Raw genomic sequence first — 12,273 nt, 5'->3', positions numbered from 1 at the left:
TTAAGTCAGACAATATTTTCAGGGACCGGCATTTAAGGTGTGGCGGAATTAATACAACAAAATAATATGGTATGAGCTGCATGAAAACTGTGGTGTTTTCGAAATATAATAATAAACACAAGGAACGTCTAATCTGGTCGCAACACTCTTATCGCTCTGGTAATGTTTAATGCCTTCAAAATACGATACAACGCAAATTCAAAGTGCATGAAAATGACGACTCACCACAGCACCGAGCTTGATTTTCTGCAATCCGAATTTTATGTCAACGAGTTCAATAGCATATCAAATACACAAAAGAAACAAATGAAAAAGGTAATTGTGTGGAACCGGTTGACATGAAAACATTGCGTGAAATCAACATTGAGGGCTCGGTTATATCCCGGATGGTTTTAATCTGTTTATAAAAACATCATCACGCTCCGCGTGGCAGTGTTGCCGCCACAGAGCTCGTGTTATCGACTTTGATGCGGGTACAATGTTTTGTTTCGTGTTGGAGATTGCATCTTTGGGATTGCGTAATGCGTGGGAATAAGGTTGGGCAATGGCGGTGGGAAGTGAATAAGTGCAAATTACTTTGTGACTGAACTTGATGAACTTTTAACTTTATTTTACGTTTGTTTTTTTCACTTTTTTATTTTCATACTTAAAAAAAGGATATCTGTGTTTTCTACTGGCGTTAAAATAGGCTTGTTACACTTTCATAATTTAAAAAGACAAGAGTGGTAAAGTCTGTCTTGATGGATTGATACCTTAGGGTATTTTAAGGCGGAAAAAGCAGCGACAGCAAGCGAATCAAAGTACTTGAATCACCAATGGTCTCATTAAACAGAACTATCTGGTGGGGAATGCATTGTGTCTTGATAGCCTCAAAAATGATCAGTCTGAAAAAATACATAGGCTACATGAATAGTGTGTGTGTGTGGGGGGGGGGTTGTTTTTTAGTTGTCATCCTTAGTTAATTCAGCATTTTTTGTTCGCCAGATGAGAGCAAAGATATGGGATTGCGTTCAAAGTCAAACCTGCGCAAGCTAGCTCTTAAACAACAACATGTGACATTAAGTTAAAATGGGAAAATATTGTATGTTGTTTTTTGTTTTTCTTCCCCAGGGGGGATTTAAGTAAAGGAGTTGAATTTGTTTTACTTTTCCCGCTCTAATTTTACACGTTTCTACGAGAACTGCACAAGTACATTCACCACATGAAATATGCTGACTTTGCATTTTGTGTGTGTGCAAAGTGGAGCAAAATAATACGGCAAGACTGTGCGAGTCAAAGAAGTGTGTTTATGATGCAATCATTGTGTGACTAATCCATCGTGTTATGGGGTTCAAGGTATCAGAGGAGCATGGCGTTGTTCAAACGACGAAATTTAGGATGGATTTTGCCGGACTTCCAAATTGTCCCCGAAGAAAATGACACACAGTGAGCACTCACGAAATCGCAGTTTTTTTGTTTGCACCCTCGCAATAATGCAGCCTTCTCAAGTTTTTTTTTAAAAAAAGGGTTTGTAACAGTATAGAACGTTTAGCTAGTAGACTTGGATGACATTATATGGTTTGGGTGAATATTTTAGTGTTTAGATATTCTGTTCTGCTCGAGTCATGGAATTTTATTTTGTTATATGGGCCAATTTTTAAACACTATTTCGTCAATGTACATATACAATGTACCTATATGAGCTGCTAATGCGATGCTAACGTCATTTATGCTACGTCGCCCCCCCCCCCCAATAACACTGCAGGTGTCGTCAACATTTGCATTTGGCTTCAGCGTGATCATGTTTCCATATTAGTCTGAGCAAGGCATAAAAATAGCGGTTCTTCACCCGGCCTAAGTCACGGAGGGGAACTTGGTATTAGTCAACTGTTCATGTTGCGATCAGTTTTCTCATACCCTCCTTCTTATACATAGTACATTTCTCCCACAAGCATTTGGGAGATTTGATATGTACTGTGGCTACATTTGCGAATCAGGGTTGATTTTTTTTTGGCCATAATTCTCAAAGGTCATTTGACACAAAACCAACACTGCTTATCAACAAACGAACGTCATACCTAGAATGGAGCATGGTGGTGGCAGCATCCTGCTCTGTTTGTCTTCATCTGGAACTGGGGCTTGAGCCAACCTGGAGGGTTTTATGAGCAGCTCCAAAAATCAGTTAGCGCACAACCTTTGGGTTTCTGTGAGAAAGAAAATCAATGTCAGGAAAAGCAATTATTGATAATAACATCAAAGTATTACAAATAACTTTAGCGGGAAATAAACCATCTATTCATTATCGGATATTTTACAAAAACTAAATTGGACTATTGTGAGAAAATATTGTCTGGAAAAAATATTTAAGAAAGTCTGTGTTGAAAACAAAGTTTTATCAAATGTAAAAAAAAAAAAACAAGAACAAAAAAAAAAACCCATTCAGTCGAACTATTATAAAAAATACATAAGCCGGATAAACGTTGACATTATACATTATTTTCTGTCTGTCTCACAGGCGACAGCAAGCCCAGCATCACCCCAACGGGACCCCACCTGGTGGTCCCGCTCAACGCGCCCTTTGACCTGCGCTGCCAGGGCGAGAAGGAAATCCAGTGGCAGCGGGAGGAGCGGCCCAAGGTGCGGGGCGAGCGGCGCACGGAGGGCTCGTCGGCCTTGCACGTGGCCCGCGCGCTGCCCGTTCACATGGGCCGCTACGTTTGCCTGGAGAGGACGAGCGGCGAGCAGGCGTCCATATACGTCTTCGTCAACGGTAAATGCACATTTCACTGCCAAAAAAATATATATATATATATATTAATTGTTGGCGAATGAAGCAACTTTTTTTTTTTTTTTTTTTTTTTTGGTCAAAACATTTACATCCCAACTTTATTCTTGCAACATTCCTAATAAACGCTCCACTTCACATCAATTCTTATCGTCATAAAATGACCCAGTGAGGAGGCGTATGCGGGAAGCCGTGGGCGTGCTCGTACGTGACGGCGTTTGCGCGGCGGCCCCCGGCGCAGGTAGAAAGCACACTTGACTGTTTTGAACTGCACGTTCCCTTTGGCCCGCAGCCATCGCTTCAAGGATGATATCATGTGTTGCTCAGTCCTCGTGTAGAGCACTCCTTCCTCACAGGCAGCAAACACAAAAGCGCTTTTTCATGAGGGAGGCCAAGACCTGGACCTTTAACAGCTTTTTAGAAAAGCTTTGATATGAAGATAACAACAATTAGAACTACATGACGCTACACTTGTGAGGAAAATCTTGAGAAGAAACCGATCAATACCAACATTGTTACTGGCCAGTGAAAAGTGAACTTGGAGTCACATTTTTCGGCTTTGGACAACCAATCGGAGGACAGAGAAATGCCGACTCGGTCAACATCCGACGCTGCGGTCCGGCGAGGACACCTTTTGGAATCCGTTTGTTGAAAGAAACAACCCCAGAGTTGAAGTTACATTGGCCACAAAATCTCCTCAATCTGAATCAGCATAACTGATTCTGAGAGCCCTTGGCGGATTAGACGGACAAAAATCTGAGTGGACCCAAAAAAAATCCGCTAGTTCTGGAAACAGAGCTGTGAAGAGAAATAGTACAAAACCAAGATCAATATCAACGCCCGCGGTTGAGATTCTCGCGTCACCCAAATCACATTTCATTTTTCTCCAGGAAAAATCCAAATCACGTTCAATCACGAATTTAAACTCATTCTGATTATTCCATGCCTCGTTATTAATTAAAATGGCACCGCCCCCCCCACCCCCTCCCGAACTTTTGTAATACTTCAAACAAATGAATGTGGTTCTATCATCTTCCCAAACTCTTTTTCAAAGGTCTTCGAGCCATGAAGGAGGCAACAAATCAAACGATAAACTGACTAGTTTGCAAAAATAGGTGGGAATGAATCAATACGCACGCTAGTTACCTTCGTGGCTGACTAGTTCCTTCCCGTTTTATTTTTGTTGGGTTTTTTTTTTTTTGGTACAACAAAACAGAAAAATATTGGGTTGCTTTCCGAACCCGCTTGTTGGGTAGCTGTGGATTTTGAGCAGAACCCCAGGTTGGATTCATAATTTAGACTCAGATTATCCCCATTGGACGCAGCACCGGGTTAGCGATTCACCCGATGGCTGTGGATTTTGAGCAGAACCCCAGGTTGGATTCACCCGATCCGGGTGACTTGTAACCCAGCAGTTGTATGAGTGCAGAGTGATTCAAATGGATGAAACATAACGATTTGAAACGTCTCAAGTGGATGAAATCAAACAAGTAGGAAAAAAAAAAAATGTGCTCACTCATCCGGCCCCTTTCACCCTGCGCTTTTGTTTTCTTCTGGCAGATCCGAACAACCCTTTCAGGAAATCGATGGTGTTCAACATCCTCACCCGCGTGGGCGCCGCCGCATCCATCCCCTGCCTGGCAACCGATCCCGGCCTGTCAGACCTGCACCTGGAGACCTGCTCCGGGGCGCCCCTGCCCCCCGACCTGCGCCTCTCCGCCAGCCTGGAGCAAGGCGTGGTGGTCCGCAACGCGCTCAAGTCCTACGAGGGCTGCTACGTGTGCGCCGGCACGCTGCGGGGGCGGCGCGTACGCTCGCACAACTACCACCTCACCGTCAAGCCAGGTTCGCCGTGGCTCTGTACTTTTCACGTTCCTTTTTCCGTCACCGCATGATACGGTTTCACCCGGGCCGAGGACTTCCTCATAATTGTTTCAATCAAATTATAAACTACGGAAATTTTCACTTTTCAAAACGTATGAGTAGCCTGTCGGGTGATTGATGGTTAATGATTCACATTTCAGAGAAAAGGGAAGTGGTTTGTTTTATGCTTTACAACATTGACTAGATGAGCAAAATTTACAATTCGTTCCCCATCATCCTTCAAAGACCGACAGATAGGAAACTGAAAATGTATTGGGAACGCAAGACGGTTCCAAAATGTATGAAAGTAGACATACGCGAACTTAAGCACAGCATCAAAGTATTTGCACGCGGTTCTTTGGTGCTGATTCGTCCTCGTCCCCCCTGTTGTAGTGCCCGTGGCGCCCCCCGTCATTGAGATGCAAGAGCCCGAGCGGGTCATCCTCACCCTGAATGAGGCCGTGGCCCTCACCTGCAACACCACCAACGTCAACGGCGAGATCAAGCTCAAGTGGGTCGCCCCGCCCAGCTCGGTGAGACACTTTTGCAGTTTTCCACCAGTCTGCATGCGTCCGTTCTGTGGCATTTTCCGGAGAAAGCGCGGCCAGAAAACAAATTTCAATGGGTCAGTTTGACCCACTCGTTTACATGCCACTAAGACTTTGTCTCGATCTCATGAATTCGATTTCTCACCATTTCAATCGATATTGTTAGATTAACTCATTCAGTACGAGCCAAGTCTAGACCAAGTCTGAAAAGACGTTTAAAAACGTCTTTGGGAGTGAATGAGTTAAGACACTTAAATGGCCCTCAAATCCCGATTTTTTTGTGTGACTTATTTGTAGGCCAACATTCTAAATCGGGCCCCAAAAAACCATGCCGCCCAAAAAAGCTTCTAATAATGTAGAATATATATATTTTTTTTTACTTGGGATGTACAAAATGCAGTGTTTTCCTCTTCTACATTGAAACTCCTGTGCCTTGGGAATGAATGTCCAAGGCCAGGGGTGTCCAAACCACAACCCGGGGGCCCGTTGGCCAAACTCCAAAGCGTTCCGTGAATCCTTTCCGCGCAACGGCCCCTCGGAGGAAAACGTTTGGGCACCCCCTCGTTCAAAGGTCTGGACTGTGTGTGTATATGGCATGTGCGTTGCGTGTGTGTGTGGCGTGTGCTGCGTGCGTGTCAGGTGCGGCTGGCGAGGATAGCCGTGCAGACGGGGTTAATCTCTAGAGATTTCTGGGCGTTGACAGGGTGCCGTCTGGTATCCACAGCAACCAGCAAAGGTTGACACTGCCTCGCGTATCCGGGTGGAGCACTTGGACCACATGCGCAGCGCCACCCTGCGCGTGGGCGCCGCCGCCCGCCGCGACGCCGGACGCTACCGCTGCGAGGCCGAGAACGAGAAGGGGGTCAGCGTGCGCGCCGTGTGGCTCGACGTCTACGGTGAATTACCGACGGACGCTGACGATACTTTTCCTCTCTCCATCATACATCCTTTCCTCTACCCTTCCTTCAATCCTAACTTCTTACTTTCCTTCCTTCGGTCATACATTAATTCAGTCCACACTTTTTCCTTCCTTCCATTCCTCTTTCCTTCCTCCATCATGTCTTCCCTGCCTTCCGACATCTTTCCTGCCTTCTTTCCTTCCTCCAGTCCTGTGTTCTTCCTCTATTCAATCCCTTTGTCGTTCTTTACTCCTCTTTACTGCCTTCCTTTATCCTGTCTTCCTTCTTTCCTCCCTTCTGACATCATTCCTGCCTTCTTTCCTTCCTTCAGTCCTGTCTTCTTCCTCTATTACTTCCCTCTGTCATCCTTTACTCCTCTTTATAGCCTTCTTTCATCCTGTCTTCCTTCTTTCCTTCCTTCCGACATCATTCCTGCCTTCTTTCCTTCCTCCAGTCCTGTCTTCTTCCTCTATTCCTTCCATCTGTCGTTCTTTACTCCTCTTTACTGCCTTCCTTCATCCCGTCTTCCTTCTTTCCTCCCTTCCGACATCATTCCTTCGACATTATCCTTCCTTCCATCCTTCTTTCTTCTCTCTATCATTCTTGTATTCCTTGCTTTCTCTCTTCTTTCCTCGAAGAAGTGGAGTGAAAACTGTTGTTTGATTGGTTGCCACTTTTGGGGAGCCAATGTGTCGGGTTGAGAGCTCTGTATTCCGCTGGGTCGTTGTCATTGCGAAGGCAGAACTTGTGCTACTTTTCCATGTCATATGATAACGTGCGGATTGTCCCCCCCCCCCGCCCCCCCTTCAGACAAAGGATTCATCAACGTCACGTCAACAAGCAACAGGACCATCCACGTGCGAGCGGGCGATAGCTTATCCCTGGTGGTGGAGATGGAGGCTTACCCCAGGCCCCGCGCCTTCTCCTGGAGCTTCATGGCCCACGAGCTGAAGAACAACAGCGACCACGTCATCACCACGCAGAGCGCACGCAACTACAGGTGCGAAGATCCCCTCCACACAACCGGCGAGGGTGGAATTTAGCATGGAGTCAGCCGCGGGCCTCGCAGCTCCTTGACAAATAGGGAGAAGGTTAAGAGTGCCTCGGGTTGCCAAAAAAACAAAAAAAAGAAAGACGTCGGCATTGAAATGAGTATTTGCATTGTTATTCAAGAGCACCAAGGGAAATATGACATCATATCATAATGCTGTGCATGACATGCCTCACATGTGTGTTTGTTTGTTTTTTCAAAGACCAGAACAGGATTTGACCCACCTGTTGCGGTATATGGTGGGTCAAATCGACCCAAGTGAAAATGTTTTTCAATATGAAACGTATTAAATGCAATCTACATATAAAATGAAAATGCTGCAAGTCAAATCGACACAAGTTAAAACAAACAACAACAACAAAAAAAAAAAAGTAGTTTTTGGCTTTAATAAGGGTGGGTCATATTTCCCTAACTAAACAAAAATTCAATTAAAAGTGAAGGTGAAACTACAATGAATTTTTATATAATCGTGCTAACTAACCGAACTAGCAAGGAATGCCAATATGTTTTTTTGATTGTCGGCTTTGTTGATTGTGTGACCAAAACGTCTCCCCCTGGTGTTCAGGTACAGCAGCGAGCTGAGGTTAGTGCGTCTGAAGACGTCGGAAAGCGGCGTTTACACGTTTAAAGCTTCCAATCGCGACGTCTCAATGAACGAGACCTTTACCATCTTTGTGACCAGTAAGTGGCGAAGTTATTTCTTTATTTTTGGGGTATGTTAGGCCTGACTTCTTGCATTTTTAATCATGTCTCATTCCTAATTAGCCAAACCCGAAATTGTGTCGCACGAGGGCCCGGTGGACGGGCAAGTGCGTTGTGTGGCCGAAGGATTTCCCGCCCCCAAGATCGCATGGTACTACTGCGAGCAGCCCTACATCAGGTGAGCGCCAAACAATGACTGTTAAGGCACTCGTGTCAACAACGGCTCCCTTTGAATTTATTTCAGTTTGTCTTCTGAAAATTAATTTGGTTATACTTACTGGTATCCATATTAATTTGGGTGTGTCGGTTTGTATTACTTAATTTTGTAGACTTTGTATGCAATTAAATATTTAAATTGACAATAATTTCCACTTCAGGGAATGAGTGTACCAGATCCGAACATTTTTTATGATAATTCATCATTAGAAGTTATCTTCCCTGCCGCCAAAAAACAAATGCCCACATTTTGGAGACATTTTTACATTTTTACTTCTGCCCTTTTTTGTTTTTTGTTTTTTTGTTAGTATTTTTTTCCAAATATATATGTATGAATTATATATGTAGATATTTATTTTCTTGTTGTGTATAAAACTTGAGCTTTATTTTAATGCAAAAAACACAATGAAAAATATTCCATGTTGTTCTTTGGGGGGATAATGAAAGACCTTTTTTTTCTTTAACACAAATCAATGTTGTTTTTTGCATTTTATTTGGATTTGTTGTTTTTAGATAAAAAAGAAATTGTTATTATTATTTTAAAAGAAAAAAAAGTTTTTTAAATTTATAAAAATAATAATAATTGGAAGGTGCAGTACATGAATTTTGATGGACAGTTATGATGTTTTTCTTCCTATTATTATTATTAGAATATTCGCTTTTGTCCTTGACTGTCCTAGAGAGATAAGAGGGTTTGACTACCTTACACAGAATTGTGTTTGGCAATTTTCTTGAATTGCAAACCAATAGCCCTTCCAAAGGAAACTTTAAAGTAAACCACTCTGCAAAAAATGTAACACAGCGGCGGCGGGGTGGCTTGTCCGCCGTTGTGTTAAGGCATTCCTAATCATTTGGCAAGTCAGTGAAGAGAAACGCGACCTGAGCTTGCCTTTAACCCAAAATAAACCCTGTGGCGCACGGGTGTCATAAATGGAGTCTGCTGTTCATTTTACACACGTCATTATTTGTCAAACCCTTGGATGCGATTTCTTATAATGTCAACGCCAAAAAAATATATCGCATGAAAACGCTCATGTCTGGAGCTGGGAATGCTTTTTATCCAAACCATGTGTTTGGTGTCACAGCTGCAATATAAAAGCCATTGGATAGGATTGGCTCAGTTAGCAACACAGCTTTATGAGACAATCACACAAATCGTCCTGATCAGACCCTCCGGCTGCCCACAAACGTGTTTTCCTGAAATAACCGCACCTGTTGTGACTTTCCAGCAGTGTGTGGTCTTAAATCGGTACACTTATAGCTGGAGAACTAATAACTTTGCATCGTTTAAATTAGCATCAGTGCTACATTAGTAACCACACATAAGCGTTAGCAAAATATTTGCATAATTAGCGTAAAAAGAGTCATAAAACAAACACCGCAGAACAAAACAGAGCTAAGATAGGATTAGCTCAGTTAGCAACACAGCTGTGTTGTACAACCACACAAATCGTCCTGATAAGAATCCCTGGGCATCCGCAAATGTGCCTGACTAAAATAACACCCCTTGTTGTGACTTTCCAACAATAAGCGGACTTTAATCCGCATGCTTATATCTGGACACCTAATGACCAGTTTGCATTAGCCCCCATTAGCATCAGTGCTACATTAATTACCCACATAAGCGGTAGCAAAATCTTGGCATAGTTAGCAACAAAACCGTCATAAAACACATACTGTATAACAAAATGAGCTAGGGTAGGATTTGCTTAGTTACCAACACAGCTGTGTTACACAACAACACACAATTTGCCCTTATAAGAACCCCTGGATGTCCAGATGTGCCTGACTAAAATGACAACCCTTGTGACGTTCCAACAATATGTGGTCTAAAGTCTGCGTGCTTACATCCGAACAACTAATAACCAGTTTTCTGATGCCGCCAGACTCGTGTCAACAACCTCCAGCCCATACTCCTTCTCTTCATTCTTTCCCCACCTCCATTTTTTTCCCCAGGTGCTCCCAGCAGGTGAACGCTAGCCAAGAAGAGACAGACATCATCACCATCACGCTGTTCAGCCCCATGTTTGGTAAAACGGAAGTGGAGAGCCGGGTCAACGTCAGCCGGGGACGCTTCAGTACACTGGAGTGCGTGGCCACGGTGGAGGGCGAGCAGGCCTACACGCTCTTCTCCATCAGCGGTGAGCCACGACGTAAACGCAACCAACCACCGTATGTACCATACAGACATAATAATGGCGGGCAATTCGGCGAGCAAACTGCCACGCAAAATTGCTTTGTCAACAAGATTTCATGGGGACAACAAACCATTAATGGACACCTACACTTACTCTCTTGGCGGCTTTTAATAGTTTTTTTTTTTGTATCGCCTTAGGCTGTCTACGAACCTTTTTATTATGGGGAGAGTGGTGTCTGGTTTTTCCAGCTGCTGTAGGTCTTTGTAAGGGATCAGCGTTGCCAAATGGTTTTGCTCGTTGGAGTCGAGCGCGCCACAGCAAATTTCATTCGGACGTCTGAATCATGGATGCATCATGGCTCGATCGGCGTGTGAATGGACAACAACTAGCCAATTAAGACATACCTTCCTTTGGGGGTGTTACATTAAATTTACTTAAATTAAAGAGTGCTTTTATGCACAGTTTTTTTTTTTGTTTTGTTTTGTTTTTTATGACCGTGGTGAGTCATTGCAGTTGCTGAGCAGTCAGTAGGCTTGTTTGTTTTGCTCTACGGTCTGAAATCTTCAAACGGGGTGACTTTTAAATAAAACACAATGGAAAATTTACTTTTTCCATTACAGAATGGTAAAATTAAACCAAGTAAATATATATATTTTTTTTTTTTGTGAGCTGACTATATAAGAAATTCACAGACCACGACTACAATGGCTTTATGTTTTATGCGCATCAATTTTATTTATTTATTTGGTCACACAACAAAGACGACTTTTTTTTTTTTGTTTTTACAGCTGTGGCGAATGACTTGTATGTGTCCAGTCCCGCTTCCAGGACTGGCCTGGCCTTTATTGTTCGCTCCCCTTGTTCACTGGTCTGTAATAAGCTCTTTATAAAGATAAGGAGCTTTCTCCCCACTTCAAATCTGAGAATGCCGAGTCTGCAAGAAGAAATCCGCCGGTAAACCCGTCAGTGGTTTCCAAAGCTCTACGTGTGCCCCACGACGCCTGCAAGTCTCGGCCAAGGCGGGACCCCGTACCCCTTGGGTACACGCGAGCCCAGTTGCAATGCGGCATTTTTGGGAAGCGGGGGTGTGGTGGTTGGGGGCGGGGGTGGGCGGGTCACTGCGGCGGCAGATGGAAGGAGCCGTTATGACAGCACATGGATTTGGAGTCATAAAGTAAACAACGGACTCCAGCTAATTCCTATCTGCACATCTTATCACAGCCGATCATGTCTCGCTTGGGTTCTGTTTACCAAATGGTTTATGGGAGACGAGCACTGAAGATTAAATCCATGCCAAAATTGTGCATTTAGTCAATATTTTGAATTGGGACACATTCTTTTTTTTTTTTTTGACATCCAGTACATCGACAATATCGTGTAAGGTGACACAAGGACACTATCAAGACGCTTTGTTCAACTCCCATTGAAGAATTCAAGCATTACATCACTAGATTCACAAAATTGTACTTAGTTGGTTTGGTATTGACCCTCACTGTGAGACAGTTTGACAATCAATAAAAACACACTTTGGTTGGATAAGAGTCACATGATGATTCGGGTGAGATTTGGAAAATTGGGGTTTTCATCATGCTATCAAATTTTGTTGGACTTTCAAAATGTGTGCGGGTTGGTTATAATGTCAAATAGGTGACTCACCAAATCAGCACATTTTCTAGAATTGGGGTGATTTTATTTAATGATATTAGAGGAACAACGGCATTTAATTATGAACCACAGGTTTGAAACGAACAACTGAAATGAAGATAAATACCCAAAGAATCTGAAAATTGTTGAGCCCCGAGTCTATGTAAATGTAAGTGCCAATTAAAAAGCAAATGGAAGAACAAAAAAGTATCGATTGTATTTTCACTCGCGGATGCAGCACTTCATTGCCAAAAGCAAATGCCTTGCCTCGCCACTTGTCCCTATCAGACTCCCGTAAATACTTTCATTTTATCCCCACAGAGAGAACCGTTCCTCACGGTCTATTCACCCCACTGCTGATCGGCTTGGTATCAGCAGCCTCCGTCCTCTGTCTGGTTCTCGTCACACTCTTCTACAAGTATCTGCAGGTATTTACTGGAGGTCCTGA

The 12,273-nt window shown here is 43.4% G+C and overlaps 1 protein-coding gene and 1 long non-coding RNA gene across 3 annotated transcripts in view; one reads left to right on the top strand and one right to left on the bottom strand.

Annotated features, from left to right (window-relative positions):
- The window catches only part of kita (KIT proto-oncogene, receptor tyrosine kinase a), a 30,467-nt gene that overhangs the window by 7,756 nt on the left and 10,438 nt on the right, over positions 1–12,273 (top strand). Inside the window, exons 2-10 of one of the 2 annotated variants that reach the window (XM_019897041.1) lie at positions 2,495–2,749; positions 4,325–4,609; positions 5,021–5,160; positions 5,900–6,071; positions 6,885–7,074; positions 7,691–7,806; positions 7,891–8,005; positions 10,000–10,184; positions 12,147–12,253. In XM_019897041.1, coding sequence (XP_019752600.1) covers positions 2,495–2,749; positions 4,325–4,609; positions 5,021–5,160; positions 5,900–6,071; positions 6,885–7,074; positions 7,691–7,806; positions 7,891–8,005; positions 10,000–10,184; positions 12,147–12,253 — 1,565 coding nt within the window. Of the gene's footprint in view, positions 1–2,494; positions 2,750–4,324; positions 4,610–5,020; positions 5,161–5,878; positions 6,072–6,884; positions 7,075–7,690; positions 7,807–7,890; positions 8,006–9,999; positions 10,185–12,146; positions 12,254–12,273 lie in introns of both variants that reach the window. The other variant, XM_019897040.1, reaches the window with a different exon arrangement.
- The window catches only part of LOC109532262 (uncharacterized), a 28,341-nt gene continuing 18,752 nt past the window's right edge, over positions 2,685–12,273 (bottom strand). The window contains exon 3 of the long non-coding RNA XR_002171349.1: positions 2,685–2,765. This is a non-coding gene — a long non-coding RNA (uncharacterized LOC109532262). The remainder of the gene's footprint in view (positions 2,766–12,273) is intronic.

Source organism: Hippocampus comes, unplaced genomic scaffold, assembly GCF_001891065.2.
Source record: "Hippocampus comes isolate QL1 unplaced genomic scaffold, H_comes_QL1_v1.1 scaffold22, whole genome shotgun sequence".
NCBI lineage: Eukaryota > Metazoa > Chordata > Actinopteri > Syngnathiformes > Syngnathidae > Hippocampus > Hippocampus comes.
This window is presented reverse-complemented; position numbering and strand designations above follow the sequence as displayed.